Here is a 24,793-nt window from a genome sequence, read left to right on the forward strand (position 1 = left end):
AGATTGGACTAGTAACGGTAAGCATATTGAACAAAATCAACGCCCACAACTACTTTGTGTTCTACTAGTGCAAAGAATCTATGCAATAGACCTAGCTCATGATGCCACTGTTGGGGAACGTAGCAAAAATTCAAAATTTTCCTACGTATCACCAAGATCTATCTATGGAGAAACCAGCAACGAGGGGAAGGAGAGCGCATCTACATACCCTTGTAGATCGCTAAGCGGAAGCGTTCAAGAGAACGGGGTTGAAGGAGTCGTACTCATCGTGATCCAAATCACCGGAGATCCTAGTGCCGAACGGACGACACCTCCGCGTTCAACACACGTACAGCCCGGTGACGTCTCCCATGCCTTGATCCAGCAAGGAGAGAGGGAGAGGTTGAGGAAGACTCCATCCAGCAGCAGCACAACGGCGTGGTGGTGATGGAGGAGCGTGGTAGTCCAGCAGGGCTTCGCCAAGCACCGCGAGATATGAGGAGAAGGGAGAGAGGTAGGGCTGCGCTAACAAGAGAAGAAACTCGTGTCTTGGGCTGCTCCTATGCCTCCACTATATATAGGGGGAGAGGGGGCTGCGCCCCCACCTAGGTTTCCACCCCTAGGGGGCGGCGGCCAGCCCTAGATCCCATCTAGGGGGCGGCCAAGGGGTGGAGAGGGGGAAACTTGCCCCCCAAGCAAGGTGGGGCGCCCCCTCCCCAAACCCTAGGCGCCTTGGGCCATTGTGGGGGGGGGGGGGGCGCACCAGCCCACCTGGGGCTGGTCCCCTCCCACACATGGCCCATGCAGCCCTCCGAGGGTGGTGGCCCCACTTGGTGGATCCCCGGGACCCTCCCGGTGGTCCCGGTACGTTACCGATAAAACCCGAAACTTTTCCGGTGACCAAAATAGGACTTCCCATATATAAATCTTTACCTCCGGACCGTTCCGGAACTCCTCGTGACGTCCGGGATCTCATCCGGGACTCCGAACAACATTCGATAACCACATACAAACTTCCTTTATAACCCTAGCGTCATCAAACCTTAAGTGTGTAGACCCTACGGGTTCGGGAGACATGTAGACATGACCGAGACGTTGTCCGGTCAATAACCAACAGCGGGATCTGGATACCCATGTTGGCTCCCACATGTTCCACGATGATCTCATCGGATGAACCACGATGTCAAGGACTCAATTAATCCCGTATACAATTCCCTTTGTCTAGCGGTATTGTACTTGCCCGAGATTCGATCGTCGGTATACCGATATCTTGTTCAATCTCATTACCGGCAAGTCTCTTTACTCGTTCCGTAACACATCATCCCGTGATCAACCCCTTGGTCACATTGTGCACATTATGATGATGTCCTACCGAGTGGGCCCAGAGATACCTCTCCGTTTACACGGAGTGACAAATCCCAGTCTCGATCCGTGTCAACCCAACAGACACTTTCGGAGATACCTGTAGTGCACCTTTATAGTCACCCAGTTACGTTGTGACGTTTGATACACCCAAAGCACTCCTACGGTATCCGGGAGTTACACGATCTCATGGTCTAAGGAAGAGATACTTGATATTGGAAAAGCTCTAGCAAATGAACTACACGATCTTTGTGCTATGCTTAGGATTGGGTCTTGTCCATCACATCATTCTCCTAATGATGTGATCCCGTTATCAACGACATCCAATGTCCATAGCCAGGAAACCATGACTATCTGTTGATCACAACGAGCTAGTCAACTAGAGGCTTACTAGGGACATATTGTGGTCTATGTATTCGCACGTGTATTACGATTTCCGGATAATACAGTTATAGCATGAATAAAAGACAATTATTATGAACAAGGAAATATAATAATACTTTTATTATTGCCTCTAGGGCATATTTCCAACACACACAAGTTGATCTTTTAGCCGTGTGCGGTGCCCCCCTCCACAGTTACACACCTCGATCATATCGCCGTAGTGCTTAGGCGAAGCCCTGCGCCGGTAACATCATCATCACCGTCGCCATGCCGTCATGCTAACGGAACTCTCTCTCGGCCTCAACTGGATCAAGAGTACGAGGGACGTCATCGAGCTGAACGTGTGCTGAACGCGGAGGTGCCGTACGTTTGGTAGTTGGATCGGTTGGATCGCGAAGAAGTTCAACTACATCAACCGCGTAGTAGAGCAAAGCGAGGAAAACACCAAAGACATTGGTCAAAACCAACTCAAAACCACCACCACCACCGTTCTCATCGCTGAAGTAGAGCAAAGAGGACTATAATCAGCAAGATCAAGAACATTAGCCGGGCAACCCTCTAGTTGTCGAGTGAGATGTTGAGTTTTCCTACTAGTGCCACTGGTTGCCAGCTTAGGTCACTTTAGGTCACCATGGAAGAGAATTATTACACCAGACGTCGAGAGAGATCTGGAATATTTTCTCGTGGAATGCCTTCCTTCTCATAGAAATCCGACGAGCAAAAATCTCTAGGATTTTCGCGTCTCTCCGATCGTTTGATGTCCACTTCTATCAGATGATGTTGGGTTGAACCGTTCAACCTATGTGCACCATGCAACTGCTGAGATAAAAATTTTGATGGTTGGAAGAGAGTTTATTCCCCAGAAGCTTCGACGGGACATAATAGAGTTGCAGATCATTCGGCAAATCACATTCACAAAGATGAACTTTTACCTCTCGTGTATCTATACGTAATAATAAAGGGGCTATTGCTTCTAGCGGTACATCATGGAAATTACAGCCAAAATTGCAAAATATTATCCATCAATGCCATCTATAAGTTTTCTTTTTGACATATATGCCATCTATAAGTGATAAAAAAATGTTTTACACAGGAATCCCCCATCTGGGCCGGGCCAGGCCCATGCAGTAGGGACCTCCTATACTGCGTTGTATATGTTGGGAGAAGACACAACGTGCCTGTTTGAGCCGGCCCATGTCTGGGCGGCCTGTTTTTTATTTAGTTTTCTTATTTTCTTTTCCGTTTTCGCCTTTTCTACTTTAATAATTTGGGACTTCAAAAAAGTGCCAAAAAATTTAAGGAACGAGAATTTTGAAATAAAATGTTTGTGGATTCAAAAAATGTTAGCGATTTTGTAAAAATATGTTTTTGATTCAAAAAATGTTCGAAATTTTGACTATAAATGTTCAGGAAATAAAAAAAATTCATGATGTTTTAAAAAGATGTTGTATTAAAAAATGTTAAAGAAATTGAACAAAATTTTGCCAATTCAAAAAGTGTTCATGAGTGGAAAAATATCCTTAAAATCCAAAATTGTTTGTGACTTACAAAATAATTTATTCATTAATAAAATGTACGGTGACTAAAAAACAAATGATCATGCATTTCCAAAAATGTTCGTGGATATAAGAAATTGGTCCACGAATTTCAAAGAACATGCTTGTCGATTCGAGAAATGTCTTCCTATTCAAGACAATTGTTTAAAAAAATGTTCACAATTTTTAACAAAAATGTTTGCAAATATTATAAAATATTCAGGAATTCAAATATGTTCTTGATTTTATAAAATGTTCAAAATTTTATAAAAGTGTTCACGAATTTGGAAAATTTTCACGAGTTGAAAAAAGTGTTCATGATTTCACGAAATTGAGAATGATAGTGTATCTTGATGATGCATCAAAATGTGGTCATGGCCATTGTAGATTATGAATTTTTTTTCCAGTTGCATTGCACGGGTCCTTTTGACATATACATATATGCCAAAAGTGTTCTTTTTGACATATACATATATGCCATCTATAAGTGTTCTTTTTTACAAAATTGCAAAATATTATCCATCAATGCCATCTATAAGTGTTCTTTTTGACATATACATATATGCCATCTATAAGTGATAAAAAATGTTTTACAGAGGAATCCCCCGTCTGGGTCGGTGCAGGCCTATGCAGTAGGGACCTCATATACTGCGCTCTATATGTTGGGAGAAGACGCAACATGCCCGTTTGAGCCGGCCCGTCTCCGGACGGCCTGTTTTTTATATTTCACTTTTTTATATTTTTTTTCCATTTTCGTTTTTACTACTTTAATAATTTGGGACATGAAAAAAGTGCTGAACTTTTTTAAAAATGAGAATTTTAAAATAAAATGTTCGTGGATTAAAAAAAGTTTGCTATTCAAAAAATGTTCGAAATTTTGAATACAAAGGTTCAAGAAATAAAAAAAATACATGTATTAAAAAATGTTAAAGAAATTGAACAAAAGTTCGCCAATTCAAAAATTATTCATGAATGGAAAAATATCCTAAAAAATCCAAAATTGTTCGTGACCTACAAAATAATTTATTCATTCATAAAATGTTCGGTGATTCAAAAAATGATCATGCATTTCCAAAAATGTTCATTAAATCAAAAAAATGTTCGTGGATTTCAAAAATTGTTACACCAATTTCCTAAAACATGTTCGCAGATTCGAGAAATGTTTTCCTATTCAAGACAATTGTTTAAGAAAAACGTTCACAATTTTTTTTAAAAAATGTTTGCAGATATTATAAAATGTTCAAGAATTTGAAATATGTTCTTGATTTTAGAAAATGTTCGAAAATTTATAAAAGTGTTCACGAATTTGAACAACGGTCACGAGTTGAAAAAAAATGTTTGTGATTTCACGAAATTGAGAGTGATAGTGTATCTCGATGATGCAGTAAAATGTGGTCATGGCCATTGTAGGTTATGATTTAGTTTCCCGTTGCATTGCACGGGCCCTTTTGCTAGTAACCCTCTAATTATGGAATGAAACTCTCATATTCTGCGCAGAAAAAATATATGAAAACGGGCCGGTGGATCAACTTATTTTGTTATTCTTTAGTTAGGAAATCCATCGTCGTGGCTTTTCACGGCCTGCACTGCGTTTCATTCACTACTCCTCAGCCCACCAGAGACACCCCGGAGGCCGCAGCCGCACCAATCAACAGTTCAGATCGAGATCCCGTCGCAGTGAGTGAGTAGGGCGAGATGAGCAGAGCTCGCTCGCCGCCGGCGCTGGACGACGACGACCTGCTGCCCGAGATCCTCCTGCGCCTCCCCCCGCAGCCGTCCTCCCTCCCCCGCGCATCCCTCGTCTGCAAGCGCTGGCGCAGCGTCGCCTCCGACCCGGCCTTCTCGCGCCGCTTCCGCCGCCACCACCGCCGCAACCCTCCCCTCCTCGGTCTCTTCCGCGTCGAATACAATCCCCACGTCGAGCTCCGCTTCGAGCCTTCCCTCGGTGCCCCAAATCGAATCTCGCCCGAACGCCTCTCCTGGCGAGGAAACGAGGATGCCGGCTTCTACCATCCCCTCGGATGCCGCCATGGCCTGGTGCTAATCCTCGACACAACGCAGAAGCAGGTCCTGGTGTGGGACCCTGTCACCGGCGACCAGCACCGCGTCGCCATTCCCCCAGGGTTCCAACTTGTTAGAACCCTACCCAGCGGTGCGGTGCTTCGCGGTGCCGCCGGAGACGGCGACCACTTCCAGGTGGTCTTGGTAGGCTATGGTGAGGAACAAATTGCACAGGTGCTCGGCTGCATTTACTCATCGGAAACTGGTGCGTGGGGCGATCTCATCTCGACATCGGTTAGATCCAAGGATATCGTGGCTTCTATGGATAAGCCTGCTGTGCTGGTTGGGGATTCCCTTTACTGGTTGCTTCATCCCGATGGAATTCTTGAGTTTGATCTTGATAGTAAGAGACTATCTGTGATACCTTTGCCTGTGGAATTGGATTTGGTGAGCAGCAGTTTATTGTTCTCAGTTATACGGGCAGATAGCGGTGGGCTTGGTTTCCTCCTTTTGTCAGACTTCAATGCCCAATTGTGGGAGAGGAAGACCGGTTCTGATGGTGTTACTTCATGGGTGCTGGAAACAACTATTGAAATTGATAGCCTACTTCCTCTGGATTACGCAGAGGAGGGAGGCCCCCCAGTGATACTAGCGTATGCCGAAGAAAATAACACGGCTCTCATGTTAGATGTTGGTCACCGTGGTGGTCTCTTCATGATCCAGCTTAAGTCATTCAAGTTTGAGAAACTCTTGCGAAACAACAACTTAGATTACTTTCACTTATTCGAAAGTGTCTACACTGCAGGTAATAGCACGCTTTACATCATGGGTGTAAAAAGCAAGTTGATTTTCGATAATTGATTGACGGAGTTACCATGCATACCCTTTGGTGTTAAGCTAACAATTTTAAGCAGTGACATATTACTTTTTTTCTTTTGCTGCTTGATGACCTTCCAAAATATAGTGATGATGTCTCTAGGGTTCTGTTCTGATGCTTGCAAGGCACCACTTATGTAATGATTATGATCTACAAAATACATGTTAGTGCTATCTATTTTATTTATTGTTCTGTAGCCAGGCGGCCGGCTCAATTGACCTACAGTTAGCCATTTTGTAATACTTGTGGTTCAAGTCAGAGCTAGCAAACTATATTTCACTAAACTACATGAACATTCTTTACTACAAGTATAGGTAGCTCAATCACTTTTGCTGCTAGGATTTATATTACCTAGTTCCTTTCAGGCTATTTTTTTTGAAGATTAATTATATCTGAATAGTCTTGGTCACTTTTGTTGCTAGGATTTGTTGGCATGAATATGTTTTTATTTTTCCAATATGGCATGGAGTGAGCTTAATAAATTCTTGATAAGTTATCTCTTTGGACAAGCTAATTGTCTAAGTTTGCATCTTCATTTTTACATAATCAGTTTGTACTGTTTTTGAAATATTCAGTAATTTGACAGTAGGTCTGGTTTTGTTTACCTTTTGCTCATATTGTCGAAATGTCTATTTTTAACTGCAGCTCTGAGTTATATCTTGATGCCGCCTCGTATATGTTTGGCTGTTTGTTGAAATGTCGTTGTTTGTTTGACTTTTTACGCTTGCAGAAACATGCATTGGTGGTGGAGCTGGTCTTTTACACAGCACATAAGATGATTGCCCTGTTAGATGTGCATTGTGATGTACTGGTTAACCAGGTAAGCTTATCTTTTATATGAAGGTTGGGGTAGTTTAACTCGTAAGCAAAATGTATTAGTTTCCCTTTTACTACCATTTCTCAAGTAGTACAAGAGAAGAGTGAAATATTTTCTCTACAACTCTTTGCTTAGTTTGTTGCCCACTCATCTGGCCAGTAGCATGTAGCTATGTGTAGGCATGTAGCTATGCTTTGTGGGCAGTCTTATTTCTCCATATTTGGTCATGTTAGATGTTCAACACTTCATATTGAACAGATGATCAAAATGGCATGGCTATATTCACCCTAAATACTGCTTTCATCATGAACTGCGTCTTCTTTGCTGCTGTACAGAGTAAAAAAGATGACATATTTGTAGATTAAAGGAAGTATATATGTACTGATAGGATGATGCACGATCATTATTTGAGGCTTCTACTGCATGTATTTTGTTAAATTTGATTTGTTACCAACTAGCTAGCTCTTACATATCTGAAAAGTACGACTATCAGCCCTCATATGCCCATGATAACAAAGAATATTCGACAATGATTTGATAAGCTAGGCTGTTCAGAATTCCCCTCCAATGGACTTATTTTTGACCACTAATACTTTAGCCTCCACTAAGTTCAAAAACTTGATGGTGACATTAGAATTTCCTGGCGTGCCACTATTCTACAAATCAGCTATTGCTTCTTTATGTTTGTATTGTTGGCATTGTGTTAATGCTGAGGGGGCCGAAAACCGGAGCTTTTGGTACAAGTCCACAATACTAGTGAAGCCAACGTTTACTGTTTGAGTCATACAAATATTGTGAGATATAACTTTAACAGCTTTTACGTCAATGGCTCGTACAAATTGGTTTGACTGATGAAACTGATTTCTCCACAGGTACCTATAATTACATTCTGGCGGCTGATCTGCGGAAGTGGATTTGTTCTGCTCTAGGTCCTTCCATTCTGTATGCTGTGCACGTGGGGCCTTGTGTAGGACGTTTGGTCCTGTCAGTTAATCTCGTTTTTTTATGCTTGCAGGACGTTTTGTGGCAGGCAGCCAAAGTGTCGGTGGCGTCACTGTTTGCTTATGTGCCCGTTGTGCCAGGTCGAGATTTGAAATTTAAATCACTGCTTGTGTTTCACCTCATGACGGCATTTATGGCGCATGTGTGTACATGCGCGTTGTTGTATTCTTATTAGATGAAACTTTGCGTCGAAAAGGTACCGTTGCTGCAGTGATGCTATTATGACTTGAATTTGTATTATGATCAAGCAGGAGCTATTATGACTTGAATTCTCCACAGGTACCATTGCTGTTGTATGCTTTATGTGAAGTCTGATTTCTTCAGTTTTGGCCAGGCCACTATGGACAACACATGATCAAAATTGGATGACTATATATATTTACTGATTTATTATCATGAAAGCGGTGGTGAAAGTATGTACTACTTGATGCTGTGTAGAGTAAAACAACAATAGCAATCATTTTGGTTTGTATTAAACTTAATATGCGGAGCAACGGTTCTTAAACTATTGCACATCTTTTGTCGAATAACAGAATAATACAAACACCTTTCAAGAAAGTTGTGAAGTTAATTTATGTGAGATGACATGTGTCTTGACATTAGATGGGGGAAACACACCAAAGCACCCCACCGCGCGCGTCAGACAAGAACATTCTCAGATGGCTACAGGAAGTTGATAGTAATGCCGATGTGGGCGTCAGGGGTCGGGCGATGAACGAGCCACTGGCCGTTCAGCTTCTCTAGACATTCTGGCCCCCTCAAATTGGTCGTGATCAGTTACGCATGCACAGTTTTGTGTAGATAGAAAAGCCGGAAAAAAATTCTGTTGCAAGTGTAATCGAGAGGGCATATATGACACAACATCATTCAATCAAAACCCAGGTTTCCCATCTCATCACACATCTCTAAAGCCCATTTACTCATTGCAGCATATTTCTCCCAAGGTAGGATCCAAACGGACCCAATGATTGGCCAGGAGAGTAAATATGACATTATCTGATCGTTCACAACACATGACAACAACTAGTTAGAGCTCAGTTTTCCATCCCATGGCACGTCTCTCAACTTCAACTACTCTCTGCGATAGATACTCACACAAGGGCAAAGCCAAGACACAGATACAAGCCGGCGGTAGTCACCAAGCAGCTTCAAGTGTTATGTTACTAATCGCTGTCTGAGCTCTCGCTGTCCGGATAAGGGTAGTCAATACAAGTACTACTACCGCCGCCGTATGCTTGGCTGCTTGGGTGAATCACAGGCTGGTAGTTTTCGCATCCGTAGCAATGGCCTAGAACATACAACAAATAAAGAGTTAGACAAATATCAATATGTGAAACAGTGGAAACAATACGAGATTACGGTAAGACATGTGTGAACAATTGCACCCGATGCAAACCTCATGAACAATAAGAAAACATGGGAATAATAATCAGGAAATGAGGCAATAGGAACAACTGCCAAGAAACGTACCTGCATCATTTTCCCCAACTATACAGCTCATGATCACATCATTCTCACTCCGAAAATCGAGGTTAACTTCGGAGAAGAATAGCTTGGTACTGTCAGCATCAACAGAATGCTGGTCCTCAGGCTGCTTAGCTGTGAAGTTATAATGGGCCCCAGCCCCTCCGAACTCGGAAAATATAGATATCACTTTTACCTCCACTAGCTCAAACTAAAAAAATCAAAATGGAAGGACACGTTTAAATGGATAATCAGGCTGAAAAGACACCCCAATTGCCACAACCTCGCATATACGGAGATAGAGAGAAAGAAAGAGAGAGGAAGACCTTGGTGTTGTTTGCTCTGTTGTATTTACGCAGGGCCACCTCCGCATGGTAGCGCGCAGCCTTTTGTTTTGCCGCGACTCTTCTTTCACGGCGAGCGTTCCTCACCTCCAGAGGTTTCCTCTGTTTCATTACAACTGGCCTTCCAATGGAATTCAGGTCACCACGATAAGTCGACTTCGGGAGTTCAGGGAAGGGGAACCGAAACCTCCAACCATGTTCCTTCATGTTGATACCTTCAGGAGTGCTCCTCTCCTTGGACATCCAACCAGCTCGACTCCTGGCTCATTATTGTGAACGGATTGTTATGCCATAAGAAAAGAACAAACCACATGCACTGTACCGTAATGCGTGAAACATGTAAGTGTGGCATTTATCCAGTTGCTTTTCTTTCATGATGAAGGTGCATGCAGAGTTCATGAAATGTGTTTACAAACTTGTCGAGTTTCTTTGGAATTAAAATTTGACATGATTAACCCAGTTGCTTTTCTTTATGGTGAAGGTACACCGTACATGCAAAGTTCTTGAAACATGATTAAAACTTGTTGAGTATGTTTGGAATCAAAATTTGAGATTATTAACCCAGTCGCTTTTCTTTATGGTGAAGGTACATGCAAAGTTCTTGAAACATGATTAAAACTAGTTGAGTATCATTGGAATCAAAATTTGACATGATGAACTGGAGAGCTGCCAGGTGTGGATACCAGATAGTAACAGCTGAATGGCAGAAACGGGCATTGAACATGACATACTACAATGAGAGCAAAACATGAGGTTGTGATATCGTCATTTTGGAACTAGTTGCTGAGTGTTTCAGCATAATTCTAAGGCGGTGATTGATGCAGTTTGCAGTGTAGAATGGTTTTGAGAAGGAACAAAATTCAGCTAACCATATGGGAACGGGAGGAATTATGTGAACCATTTTCCAGGAAAAACAGTTTGGAATATTAATAATAATAAAGGACCACTTAATACTGGGAACCACAGGATTGGGGGTATCAATCTTGCAATGACATTTCAGAATGCCAAAGGAAGATGCATACCTCCCTTTTGAAGCGGCGCATGAGACGGCAACTTGATGGTGGTGTTGCTTTGTCTGCTCTGCCTTGGCATTCAAATTCTCTTTAAACCTGAAACAGACATATGAGTTACATTTCAGAATGTCGAATGAACATGCACAGTGGTGTTGAACACAGAACAATCCAGAAAAAAGCTGAAGGTTTTAGTAGAGTTTAGATTTGCAAATGCTGCAAACCAGAGGATTTGGGTTGTTGATGTGCAATGACATTTCAGAATGCCAAATGAGGATGCACGGTAGTGTTGGGCAGAGCAACTAATTAAAATAGAAAAGGCGAATAGGTTAAGAGTTTTAATTACCTTGCATACCTCCCCTTTGAGGCGGCGCGTGAGACTGCAACCTGAGAATGATGATGCAAATTATCCTTGCACCTGAACCAGAAGAACATATGATTTAAGCAGAATTACAGTAAAAGTAAGCTGAGTCAAGTCGAATCGTCTAGTCGCCTGACTAGTTTGCCAACAATCAAAAGAATAGAGGGTAATTAAGTGGTTGTTTGGCGCATCGTCTACTGAGTACTGACCCAGAACAGAACATGGGGTTTATTCAGAACTAGGGTAAAAGGAATCGAGTCGTCTGCTTGCCTGACACAGCACACAATGCAGGATATGCAGGGTGTAGTTGGTTGGCAGTGGCACGCCATGAATTGGCTAGCTATTCTAGCAGGAACTGGCTGTGGCGCACCCCGCCGTGCTTGCCACGGCTAGGGTATGCTGGGACCGCGTGGGCGGCGGCGCCGGAGAAGGAGAGGACTGGGTAGAGAAAAACTGCAGAGCAGAAGACTTACGGATGATTGTCGGTGCGGTCCCTGTCGTCGTGGTCATCTGCCATGATCGCCAGACCGGTTGCGCTGCAGCCACCGCGGATCAACGATCGATGGTTGAACTCAGCTATCAGGACAGGATGGTTTTCTCTGCTTGGACCCGGACTCGGTTTTCCTTCTAAACGTACGAATGCCACTCGGCGTGTATCACGCCACGCGCCCGACTCGGCCCGGTAGTGGTCGATCGATCAGTGCTACCAGCGGCCAGGGCTACGACCCCTACAGCGGCCTCTCGGACGGCCGGATCCTTATGTAAAACGGCCGAAGGCGACAAACTGGGATGCACTACCTACGCCCACGGCCCCGGCTGTGATAGCGAGGCGTCCAAGCTCCGTCTCCGTCCTGAGACTCCGCTTCACCAATGGGGTAAACATCGAACACCAGTCAGGTCTGTTGCACTGACAGCTCGATGAACTTTCAAGGGCCGCAACATGAGATGGTCACCAGGCAGGATAGGAGACACGACGGGCCGCCTCATGATGTACAATCCACGAACATCGGATGTCACCGTGCTCCAAGCCGAGATGGCGTACCCAAATGGCGTCGCGCTCAGTGCTGGCCGGACGCACCTTGCGGTCATGTCTACCGTCCCGTGCAAGCTGCCAAGGAACTGAATCAAAGGGGTCAACTCAGGCACATCGTCCGAGCCTTTTGTCGACCTGTCAGGTTGCCCAGATAATGTGAGCCTCAACAGGAAAGGAGATTATTACTGGATGGCGTTGCACCGTGAGAAGAATGAGCTACCTTTGGTCACGATAGTCATCTTCTCGCTATAAGAGCATCTCCAACAGACGCGCTACATAAGCGCAGTGCTGAAAAATTAGTGGTTTTTGCGCGCGCTACCGCTCCGGGCGCTCCAGCGGAGGCGCAAAAATCACGCACGTAGCATAGCTAGTTCAGTGCGCAGGCCGAAATGCCATCGCGCGCTGTTTATTTGCTGCGCCCGCTCCCGCGCGCTGGGCACTCGAGCACCCACTCGCAACTTCCACCTACCCCCATCCAGCCACAGGCGCCGCCGCTGCCCGCGCCACCCCATTTGTTCCGGCGACCGTTTCGGCGCTTCCCTGGCCTATCCTCACGCCGCCGCTGCTTCCTCCGTCTCCCTCTAGTCGCTGCCGCCCCTCGCGGGCGGCATTCCTCCGACTAACAGCGCCCGGCCGCCCACTGCAGCTTGACGCCCGCAAAGTGTTCGAAAAAACGCTTGCAAGGCATGTATTGCTTCAACTTCACATTTTTACATGAATTTAGTGCATGTTGTTTATAGTTTTTATAGCCTAGTTTAAATTGAACATTGTAGATGAGTTCGTCATATGATTCTTCCGAAGAAGAATTTGATATTGAAGAGGAGGAGGATCTTGCAATGATCCTAGCTATGCACATCAATAAAAAACCAAAGCACGGTGGTTCGGTTATGGGTCGGCAGAAAATTTGGAGTGATAGGATAGATGCGCACAACAGATTGATCAGGCACTATTTTGCGGATCCTCCCGTGTACCCCGAGTCATACTTTCGGCGCCGGTTTAGGATGAGCACCGAATTGTTCAACCGTATCGCTGAGAAACTAGCGAGTCATTACCGATTTTTTCAGCAAAGGAGGAATGCCGACGGAGAGCTCGGGCATAGCACCTTTCAGAAGGTGACTGTCGTGGTTCTAAGTCTGACAGTAATGTAGGGGGGTACTAAGGAGAGGCAAGATCCTAGCTATGGAGTAGTTGTGCACACAAGAGTTTTACGAGTTCAGGCCCTTCTCGGAAGAAGTAACATCCCTACGTCTCGGAGCCCGGAGGCGGTCGACTAGATTATATGTGTGAGAGTTACAGGGGTGCGAACCCTTCTGCCAGTGGAGGGGGTGACTTATATAGAGGATGCCAAGACCCCAGCCAGCCCACGTAGCGAAGGGTTAAAGTACATTAAGGCCTGGTGTTACTGGTAACGCCCTACATAAAGTGTCATCATGACCATAAAGACTACTTAATTACAGACCGTTTGGATACAGAGTAGATCTTGAACTCCTGGTGGTCGAGTGAGTCTTCATGGTCGAGTGTCTTCAAGTGCGTCGAGTGTCTTCCAGTCAGTCGAGTGGAGTCCCTCTAGGTCGACTGGAAGATGGCTTCATCTAAAGATGTCCACGGGGAGGGTACCTTGGACAGGTCCATGACCCTATCCTAGGTACATGACTTCATCATTAGCCTCCGAATGGATCGAGGTTTGAGTGAGGAAGGAGTTGAGAATTCTTCCGACTCCTCTTGCTATGCTATTAGTATGTCTTGTTCTGGATCAAATGACCGTAGGTGACGGCATCAACTTCTTTTTCAGTCGCCTTGATCCATGCTAGATATAGGTCGAGTGATCTTTCTATACTTGGAGATCCCCGAGCGACAGATTAGAGGAAATCTTCGGTCTGACTAGTTGTCCTGCTGTCCACGGATTTAGTGGGATCTGAATTTTCGGGAAGTGCGCGGGGCAGAGGAAGCCGCAGTACTCAGATGGGATAAGGTAGGGATGCCTCGATTTTTGCGCCACCTTTTTCGCCATGTATCGCGTGCGCGACTGTTGCGGGATTTGACAGGATCACCCGGGCCTACCAGTCAGCCACTTGGAAGAGACTTCATATAAGGCGCCGGACGGGTTTTTTTCAAACAGTGCGCCCCCAATCTCCTCTTCCTCCTCGAGTCCGCCCGCTTCGTTTGCTTCCGCCTCCGCCCCGCTGCTCCTTGCGTGCCTCATCGGCGACGATGGTGAAGGAAAAGACTGCTGCCTTGGAGCGGGCGAAGAAGGCAACGACGAAGGCGAAGGGAAGAGTGCCCAGTCGGGGCGGATCCTCGTCGCGGTCTGGCCTGCCGCAAGGCTGGATCCAGGGAGATTGGATCCGCTTGACCATCACGCAGAAGGATCTCGACGACCTGGCCAACGAGGGACTGATCCCCCATGGGTCAGCGAGGCTTCCGGGGAAGGAGTGGCAGCCGCAACCTCAGGAGGGTGAGTGCGTCCTCCTAGCCACCCATGTAGATCGTGGTTTTTCTCTGCCACCGAATCTTTTCTTCCGGGGGTTTCTGAACTTTTTTGGTGCACAACTCCATCACTTCACACCCAACTCCATTGCCTACCTTGCTGCTTTCGTGTCTTTGTGCGAAAACTTCCTGGGTTGCCGGCCGCACTGGGGCCTCTTCAAACACATTTTCACCTGCCGCTCCCAGACGGTGAAAAAGGCTAGCCCGAATGACGAGAGAACCAAAGTTATTCAGATGTGCGGGGGTCTCGGGGTTCAGATGAGGAGTAAGAGTGCCTTTCCAGCCATGACCCTTCCCGAGTCAGTTCGAGGGTGGCAGTCGACCTAGTTCTACTGCCAAGACTAGTCGAGGCCAGGACAGTCGACTGGTCTCCCTCCGTTCTCCATGGACCGAGCAAACAAGCCATCTTCTCTGAAGGTGCTCCCGGAGGAGAAGGCTCAGGTTAGGGTGCTGATGGAGCGCGTGGTCCAGCTCATTCGTGACGGAGTGACAGGCATGGATCTTCTAGAGGTTTTCCTTCGACGGTGCATTTAGCCACTTCAGTATCGGGGGCATCCAATGTGGTTCGACTGAAGTTTTGTTTGTTGTCTTCCAGATCACTACCGAGATGTACTCGATGCCCAACGGGGTGCAAGAACAGACTGAAGAAGAAGAAGGAAGCGGAGGCGAAAGCCAGGAGGAGTGGGAGTCGGACGGCGACGAGGGTGATGAAGATGCTGGTTCTGAAGAGGAAGAGGAGGAGGAAGAGGAGGAGGCAGTCGAGCCTCCTCGCACTGAAAGACGGTCCAAGCTCTCCCACGACCTGCAGTAGAGCGCGGCAAGGGAGTCGTGCCTGCTGGGCAATCGACAAAACGCCCTCGGACGACTTCTCCGGCGCCGACTGAGAAAGCGTCAAAGCAACCCCGAGCGGCACTGACAAAACAGGCGAAGGCCTTACCGAAGATGAGGATGGAGATTCCGACCGTTTCTGGGTAATAGCATAACTCATGTTTTCCCTTTTAACATGGATATATTCTTGGTCGACCCGATCGCTGACCGACTGAATTCTGAAATCACAGTGCTGCTACTTCTGAGACTTCAGCCAGGCATGAGGATCAAGTGATGGAGGATGCTGCTACTTCCCATCCTGGTATGATCTGCGCAGTTTCACTTTCGGTCGATTGGATCTTCATTTCTGACTTTGAACTTTTTCTGCAGCTCCACCTAGCATTATCATCGATCTCCCCGACGATGACGATGAAGCGCCGCTGAGGCCGAGGAGGAGCAGGAAGGCGACTGCTGGCAAGACTGCTCAGGTTATGTCAGCACCTGAACCATTGGTTCCGGAGGGGAGCAATGTTGCTTGGGCTACCGTGTCCTTTGCGGAGCCGTTGACGAGTGTCCGTCCTCCTCCGTCCATGATCCACCTTCTCTCTTCTCCACATACCACGTCCCGGAGGACCAAGCAGGCGCTGCCAAGGAAGCCATACGCCAAGCAGGGATCATGATGGAGCAGGTGAAGGCGATCCGAGCCGCCAGCCAAGCAGCTTATGACGCGAATTCAGCTCTTCAGAGCAATGTCCAGGTTAGTTGAACACCGACTAAAAATTCTTTAATGTTTGTCATGCACCCACTGGGTGTGTCGATTGGAATGTCTGGATTAGTGGGGGCACGCTGAGTGCACCCACTGGGTGTAGTCCCCGAGACTACGGTGGACTGCTGGCAGTCGACTGTAGTCTTTATGTCTTGAACCTCTTTTTTTACTTGCTTCGCTCGAGCTGGTCGAGTGGAATCATAGAACTAGTGGGGGGCACTCTGAGTGCACCCACTGGGTGTAGTCCCCGAGGCCGTGGTCGACTACTGGTAGTTGGCTATGGTCTAAAGAATTCTTTGTTTTTTTGTGTGTCTAACTGCTGACAGTTAGCTGCTTCCGGTCGACTGATCGATCCGAGCCGGTAGAACCAGTGGGGGAACTTTGAGTGCACCCGCTGGGTGTAGTCCCCGAGACTACAGTTGAGTATTTTGATTCGGCTGTAGTCTTAGAAGTGCTACGATTTTTCTCTTAGTCACTCGGAAGTGATCTATCTTTGATGTCTGTCGACTGATCTTTCACAGAAATCTTGCGACCTTGTTTCTCGTTATACTGAGTTGGAGAACAAGCATATCCAGCTTGAACTTGATCTGAAGCTTGTCCAGGAGAACTTCACGAAGTTGAAGGAGGAGGCAAAAGGTATGTTTGGTGAGAATCTTGACGAGTGTCCTTATTTTTGTCCATTTTTGAGCCTGATCTCACCGTCGTTTTGCAGATAAACTGAAGGATGCTCTGAAGAAGAAGGACCTTGACCTTGCCGAGGTGCAGAAAGCGGCTTCGGACAAGACGAAGCTTGCCGAAGAGAAGTTGGCTTCGATCAGCAAACTTGAAGAGGAGAATGCCACTCTAAAAGCTGCTCTTGACGCGGCCAACAAGGAGGTCACCCAACAGAAGCGTGAGAAGATAGCCCTGAGTGACAAAGCTAGCGAACTGGCGGGAAAGAAGAACGACTTGGAGGCTTATCTGGGAGGGCTCGCCAAGAAGTTATTCCTCATGCTCGAAGGTAACCCCTTATATCCGACTGGCGATCACTGACTTTGTGGGAACATTAGCTTATCCTTGGATCGCATCCACAGAATTCTGCCAAAATTTTGAAGAGGAGACTAGTCGAGTGGAGACTGGCTTGGATCCCATCAACTCTCCCGTGAAGGACGAAGCTGCTATGAACGTGCTCCGTCTCGAGTCTCGCGTTGCTGCTGTGGTTGACTATCTGGCGAGACTGAAGGCCGCAACATCGCGCATCGACACAACACTCTGGCTAGAATAAACACTTCAGAATGACCTCGAGTCTCTGATGACTCGACTGAACGAAGTTCCAAGTCGAGTGCAAGAATGGAAGAAGTCTTCCGCCAGGTGTAGCGCCGACGTTGCCCTGTCTCTAGTCCGTGTTTACTGCAAGGAAGCGAGAGAAGACAAGCTGGTGTCTCTCAAGGTGGCCAATACCAGGAAGCATGACTTCCGTTCTTTCATGGAGACCTTCATTGCTGCAGCCACTCGGATCGCAGACGGAATCGACCTGGACGAGTTTGTTGCGCCTTCCAGCCCTCTACGGGAGGGGTAAAAAACTTCTATGCTTGATGCCTTGAATTTGCCTCGGAATGCCGAGTGATTTTTGTAATCGATAAACCTTAACAGGCTTGATGCCTGAGCACTTCTGGATCCGTAGGACGTTATCCGAACATGGTTTACCATTGAATATGTTTGCTTCTGCCTTCGAACGATCATCATCCTTTGCTTGGAATATATTCTAGTGTCTGTGATGCTCTTTTGCAGGTAGGGACGAAGCACAATTCGCAATCGACTTGTACTCGTCATGCTTAGGCGAGCACTGGGCTGCAGCTAAGCCCTCGAGTGGGAGTTTTGCTCACCACTCGGTAGGATTTCAGAAACTTAGGCGAGCACTGGGCTGCAGCTAAGCCCCCGAGTGTGAGGTTTGCTCTCCACTCGGTAGGATTTTAGAAACTTAGGCGAGCACTGGGCTGCAGCTAAGCCCCCGAGTGGGAGGTTTGCTCTCCACTCGGTAGGATTTTAGAAACTTAGGCGAGCACTGGGCTGCAGCTAGCCCCCGAGTGGGAGGTTTGCTCTCCACTCGGTAGGATTTTAGAAACTTAGGCGAGCATTGGGCTGCAGCTAAGCCCCCGAGTGGGAGGTTTGCTCTCCACTCGGTAGGATTTTGGAAACTTAGGCGAGCACTGGGCTGCAGCTAAGCCCCCGAGTGGGAGGTTTGCTCTCCACTCGGTAGGATTTTAGAAACTTAGGCGAGCACTGGGCTGCAGCTAAGCCCCCGAGTGGGAGGTTTGCTCTCCACTCGGTAGGATTTTCGTGGCGTAGCTTTGGAGGAGAAGGTGGCAGTCGACCTGCGCTTCGTCCTCCTTGCGGAGCGCACGTTGTACTTGTGGCGTAGCTCGGAAGGAGAAGGCAGGAGTCGACCTGTGCTTCATCCTCCTTGCGGAGCGCACGTTGTACTTGTGGCGTAGTTCGGAAGGAGAAGGCAGGAGTCGACCTGCGCTTCGTCCTCCTTGCGGAGCGCACATTGTATTTGTGGCGTAGCTCGAAAGGAGAAGGCAGGAGTCGACCTGCGCTTTGTCCTCCTTGCAGAGCGTACGTTGTATTTGTGGCGTAGCTCGGAAGGAGAAGGTAGGAGTCGACCTGCGCCTCGTCCTCCTTGCGTAGTGCACGTTGTCTTTTATACTTAGGCGAACACTAGGTTAAAGCTAAGCCCCCGAGTGGAAGGCTGGCTTACCACTCGGTAGGATTTTCAAAAACTTAGGCGAGCACTGGGCTGCAGCTAAGCCCCCGAGTGGGAGGTTTGTTCTCCACTCGGCAGGATTTTGTTTAAACTTAGGCGAGTACTTGGACTGCAGCTAAGCCTCCGAGTGGAAGGCTGGCTTACCACTCGGTAGGATTTTGTTTAAACTTAGGCGAAACGGATTCGCAGCTAAGCCTTCGAGTGGGAGGCTGGCTTACCACTCGGTAGGATTTTTTACAAACTTAGGCGAAACTGATTCGCAGCTAAGCCACCCACTGGGGGACTGATTTATGTGAACAAAAGTAATAACAATCACTGGGGAAATTATGAAACTCTTGTCTTTGATAAATAAACTATAGAAGTACTTTTATTACAACTCATCCGAGTGAATACTTAAGTATAAAAGGGGCGGAGCAGATCCGCATTCCAAGCTCGTGGCTTGTCAATCTGGCGATCGACGTTGTAAAGACGGTATGCTCCATTGTGGAGAACTTTGGTAACAATGAAGGGGCCTTCCCAAGTAGGGGCGAGTTTGTGTGGCTTCTGTTGGTCCACTCGGAGGACCAAGTCTCCTTCTTGGAAGGCTCGACTCTTCACATTTCTGGCGTAGAATCGACGCAAGTCTTGCTGATAGATGGTCGATCGGATCATGGCCATCTCTCTTTCTTCTTCTAGAAGGTCGACTGCGTCCTGCCGGGCTTGTTCTGCTTCAGCTTCAGAGTAGAGCTCGACTCGCGGTGCATTGTGAAGCAGGTCACTTGGCAGAACCACCTCAGCTCTGTAGACCAGAAAGAACGGAGTCCTCCCAGTCGACCGATTTGGAGTAGTCCTCAATCCCCAAAGAACTAATGGAAGTTCATCGACCCACGCGCCTGCTGCGTGCTTGAGGTCGCGCATCAACCGGGGTTTCAGTCCTTTGAGAATTAGGCCGTTTGCTCTTTCTGCTTGTCCATTCGACTGGGGGTGGGCGACTGAAGCGTAGTCGACTCGTGTGCCTTGGGAAGCGTAGAAAGCTTTGAATTGATCGGAGTCGAAGTTTGACCCATTATCAGTGATGATGCTATGCGGAACTCCATATCTGAATATTAATTCTCTGATGAAGCTGATGGCAGTGCCAGCATCAAGATTTTTAATGGGCTTGGCCTCGATCCACTTGGTGAACTTGTCGACTGCCACCGGTACATGGGTGAAGCCGCTCCTGCCAGTTCTCAGCGGTCCAACCATATCTAAACCCCAAACAGCGAAAGTCCAGACGATCGGGATGGTCTTCAAGGCTGAGGAGGGTTTGTGTGACATGTTGGAGTAGAACTGACATCCTTCACACTTGTCGACTATCTCTTTCGCCATTTCATTTGCTCTGGGCCAGTAAAAACCCGCTCAGTATGCTTTAGCCACGATGGTCCGAGAGGACGCATGATGGCCACAGGTCCCTGAGTGGATGTCATTGAGAATCATTCGACCCTCTGCCGGTGTTATGCATTTCTGGCTGGCTCCAGTCATACTTTCTCTGTACAACTGTCCCCTCATGACAGTAAAGGCTTTGGATCGACGGACGACCTCTCGAGCCTCTTCTTCATTCTCTGGGAGCTCTTTCCTTAGAATATACGCGATATAGGGCACTGTTCAGTCGGGAGTGATAACCAGAACTTCCATGATTAAGTCGACCACAGCTGGGACCTCGACTTCAGTTGGATCTGTGGCGCTTTTTGGCTGCGGGGCTTCTTCAGTGAAAGGATCTTCTTGAACGGACGGCGTGTGAACATGCTCCAAAAATATGCCACTCGGGATGGCTTCTCTTTTGGAACCTATCTTCGCCAAGTCATCGGCTGCTTGATTTTTCAGACGGGGGATGTGATGGAGCTCTAATCCCTCAAATTTCTTCTCCAGCTTTCTGACTGCATTGCAGTAACCAGTCATGGCTGGGCTTCTGATGTCCCACTCCTTCATCACTTGGTTAACCACTAAATCCGAGTCACCATAGACCATGAGGCGACGGACGCCGAGTGAAATGGCCATACGCAACCCATACAAGAGTGCTTCGTATTATGCTTCATTGTTGGAAGAATCAAAGTGAATCTGGAGTACATATCTGAGCTTATCTCCTCGGGGGGAAACCAACACTACCCTGGCACCGGAACCATTCAGCATTTTAGAGCCATCGAAAAACATAGTCCAGTGCTCCGAGTGAACTTGAGTCGGTAACTGCTGTTCAGTCCACTCGGCGAGGAAATCTGCTATTGCTTGGGACTTGATAGCTTTCTTTGCCTCAAATCTGATATCCAGGGGAAGAAGTTCAATCGCCCATTTTGCCACTCGGCCAGTTGCATCTCTTTTGTGCAGAATCTCTGATAAGGGGGCGTCGCTGACGACTGTGATGATATGGTCAGAGAAGTAGTGAGCAACTTTCTTCGTGGTCATATAAATCCCATATACAAGCTTCTAATAATGAGGGTATCATTGCTTTGATGGGGTCAAGACTTCGGAAATGTAATATACTGGGCGCTGAACTTTGAAGGCTTTCCCTTCTTCTTCCCACTCGACCGTAAGTACAGTACTGACAACTTGTCCTGTGGCTGCAATGTAAAGCAGCAAAGGCTCTTTGCTGATCGGGGCAGCAAGCACCCGCTGGGTGGAAAGCAGGGTTTTTAACTCTGCAAATGCCGCGTCAGCTTCAGGAGTCCACTCGAACTTGTCTGACTTCTTCATTAGTCGGTAAAGAGGCAATGCCTTCTCACCGAGACGAGAGATGAATCGACTTAAAGCGGCCAAGCAACCAGTAAGCTTCTGAAGATCGTGCACACGCACAGGTCGTTTCATTCGGAGTATAGTGCCCACTTTCTCTGGGTTTGCATAGATTCCTCACTCGGAAATGAGAAAACCGAGTAACTTTCCACCAGGAACTCCGAATGTGCACTTGGATGGGTTAAGCTTGATATCATACCTCCTGAGGTTGGCAAATGTTTCAGCGAGGTCAGTCAGCAGGTCGGAACCTTTCCATGACTTGACCACAATGTCATCCATGTACGCTTCCACATTCCGACTGATTTGAGTGAGCAAACACTTCTGAATCATCCTCATGAACGTGGCTCCGGCATTCTTGAGGCCGAATGGCATGGTGACATAACAGAAGCACCCGAATGGGGTGATGAAAGCTGTTTTGATCTCGTCGGGCCCAAAACAGACGGATCTGATGGTACCCGAAATAGGCGTCTAAGAAAGACAGTCGCTCACATCCCGCAGTCGAGTCGACTATTTGGTCGATGCGGGGAAGAGGAAAATGATCTTTCGGGCAAGCCCGATTGATATGCTTAAAGTCAATGCACATGCGAAGCGAATTGTCCTTTTTGGGGACCATGACAACATTGGCGAGCCACTCGGAGTGGTAAATCTCTCAGATAAACTCTGCTGCTAGGAGCCGAGCTACTTCTTCGCCAATAGCCTTCCTTTTCTGGACGGCGGACTGTCGCAGATGTTCCTTCACCAGTTTTGCCTTTGAATCGACTCGCAGACGATGCTCAGCCAGCCCCCTGGGTACACCCGGCATGTCAGAAGGTTTCCATGCAAAGATGTCCCAGTTCTCACGGAGGAACTGGATGAGCGCTTCTTCCTATTTGGGGTCGAGTGTTGTGGAGATATGAGTCGGAGCAGCGTTGGGGTCGGTCGGGTGGATATGAACTGGCTTTTTCTCACCGGACGACTGGAATGCCGATTCCGTAGCAGGCTTCTTGGCTCGCAACAAATCACTCGGGTCTGCATTCCTCTGGTGTTCCTGCCACTCTTCTGCCACCATCTGAGCATCGCCGATCTTTGAGCCTTTCTGGAAGCATTCTTCTGCCTTCTTGCGATTACCAGTAACAGTGATCACGCCTTTAGGGCCTGGCATCTTTAATTTGAGATACACGTAACATGGTCGAGCCATAAAACGTGCATAAGCCGGCCTGCCCAAAATAGCGTGATAGGCACTCTGGAAATCTACAACCTCAAATGTCAGCTTCTCTTTGCGGAAGTTCTTGGAATCACCAAAAACCACATCAAGAGCAATCTGGCTGAGTGACGCGACCTTCTTGCCAGGAATGACTCCATAGAAACTCATGTTGCTTGTGCTGAGTCTGGACTTCGGAATGCCCATCCCTTTCAGCGTCTCGGCGTATAGTATATTCAAACTACTGCCGCCATCCATCAACACTTTAGTTAGTCGTGTGCCCTCAACGACTGGGTCGACCACCAGAGCTTGCCTCCCAGGGGTGGCTATGTGTGTCGGGTGATCAAACTGGTCGAATGTAATGGCGGTTTGAGACCACTTCAGATAATTGGGTGTTGAAGGAGCAGCCATATTCACCTCTCGGTTTATAACTTTCAGTCGGTTTTTGCTCTCAACATCAGCAAAAATCATCAGGGTGGAATTGACCTGCGGATATTCCTCGTCACTGTCCTCCTTGTCCTCGACTTTGTCCGACTCTTTTTCCTTATCCTTCGGATAAATGAAGTTACCCTCTTCATCTTTCTTCGTGTGGATGTGACACGGTAAATCCATCACGTCATTTCCTTCTTTATCCTTTACTTTTTTGGGGTTCCAAGGCCCCTTGGGCTTTCTTTTTGAACTTTCCTTGAGTCACGGCCAAGGCTTCTCCAGGAGCAGCTGGCTCGGCTTTCCATTTTTGCGTCCGACTTGAGTTCCCTCCTCCGGTTTCCTGGGCGACTGACTTGTGTTTGCCGCTCCGGAGCCGATCCTCTTCCTCACCATTGGCATATTTGGTGGCTATCTCCATCATTCGACTCAGAGACATGTCTCCGGTTCGACCAAACTTCAGGCTTAGCTCTCTGTACTTTACGCCCTCCTTGAAGGCGCAGACTGCCTGGTGATCAGATACATTCTCTACTGTGTGATGCAGTGTGATCCATCTCTGGATGTAATCCCTCAAAGTCTCATTCGACTTCTGCACACAAGATTGCAGCTCTGTCAGTCCTGCTGGTCGCTTGCATGTTCCTTTGAACGTTCTGACAAACACTCGAGAGAGGTCTTCCCACGTGTAAATGCTGCTGGGCGTCAACTGATTCAGCCATGCTCTGGCTGACCCTTCCAACATAAGAGGCGGATGCTTGATGGCCACCTCGTCATTTCCGCCGCCGATCTGAACAACCACTCGGTAGTCTTCAAGCCAAGTATCGGGCTTAGACTCACCGTTGAACTTGCTGACTCCAGTCGCCAACCTGAAGTTGGGAGGAATCACCGCGGCTCTGATGGCTCTGCTGAAACACTCTGGTCCGGAGACATGCACTCGGCTGCTGGTGGGTACATCTCTGTCATTACCCTCTCTGTGGGCTCTGTTCTGGTCGACCAGACCTTGAACGATGATGGACCTCGCATCAAAGCCTGGTTTCCTGGGGTCGACTAGGAATCTTCGCCCTCCACTATGTTGGCGTCTATCATCCTGCTGTCGAGGCACATAAGATCCACTCCTTGGGGGAGGAGTAGGCACTCGACGTCGATCGTTGCGATCGAATCGGTGATCATACTGCTCATGGTTCCTGTACTGATCATGCCGGTCACCACACCCTTCACGCCTCGGGGGCAATCTGGGGCTATGAGCCGACTAGACCGTATTCGCTGCCACGGATCTGCTGTGAATCCTATTCCGCGACTGCGATACAGCTGAATTCTGATCTCCTGCTGCCCGAAGCAAATCCTTGATCTGCATCAAGCCTCTGCCAGCCTCTGACTAGGAAGGCTGAATCGATTCTGCTATACGGGCCGCAACTGCTAAATTCTGAATCGGAGTTCGATATACCTGAGTCGGAGGTGGAAAGAGCTAGCATC

The 24,793-nt window shown here is 47.6% G+C and overlaps 2 protein-coding genes across 3 annotated transcripts; one reads left to right on the plus strand and one right to left on the minus strand.

The window, feature by feature from the left end:
- Window positions 1-4,899: 4,899 nt before the first annotated feature.
- Window positions 4,900-8,226, plus strand: LOC123117806 (putative F-box/kelch-repeat protein At3g17280). Of its 2 annotated transcripts, none has more exons than XM_044538477.1 (3): window positions 4,900-6,066; window positions 6,869-6,958; window positions 7,828-8,226. In XM_044538477.1, exons 1-2 carry the CDS (start codon window positions 4,956-4,958, stop codon window positions 6,910-6,912), a joined length of 1,155 nt encoding a protein of 384 aa, XP_044394412.1. In that variant the 5' UTR covers window positions 4,900-4,955; the 3' UTR covers window positions 6,913-6,958; window positions 7,828-8,226. The 2 variants fall into 2 exon arrangements, with proteins under 2 accessions (XP_044394412.1, XP_044394413.1); XM_044538478.1 differs by having other exon boundaries at window positions 7,971-8,226.
- Window positions 8,227-8,901: 675 nt separating this feature from the next.
- LOC123115334 (uncharacterized) lies at window positions 8,902-11,653 on the minus strand. The gene is made up of 6 exons (XM_044536510.1): window positions 11,610-11,653; window positions 11,122-11,193; window positions 10,788-10,874; window positions 9,748-10,024; window positions 9,428-9,632; window positions 8,902-9,245 (listed from the first exon to the last, which is right to left on the minus strand). Exons 1-6 carry the CDS (start codon window positions 11,651-11,653, stop codon window positions 9,121-9,123), a joined length of 810 nt encoding a protein of 269 aa, XP_044392445.1. The 3' UTR covers window positions 8,902-9,120.
- Window positions 11,654-24,793: the final 13,140 nt, after the last annotated feature.

This window comes from Triticum aestivum, chromosome 5B (genome assembly GCF_018294505.1).
Source record: "Triticum aestivum cultivar Chinese Spring chromosome 5B, IWGSC CS RefSeq v2.1, whole genome shotgun sequence".
NCBI classification, from domain to species: Eukaryota; Viridiplantae; Streptophyta; class Magnoliopsida; order Poales; family Poaceae; genus Triticum; species Triticum aestivum.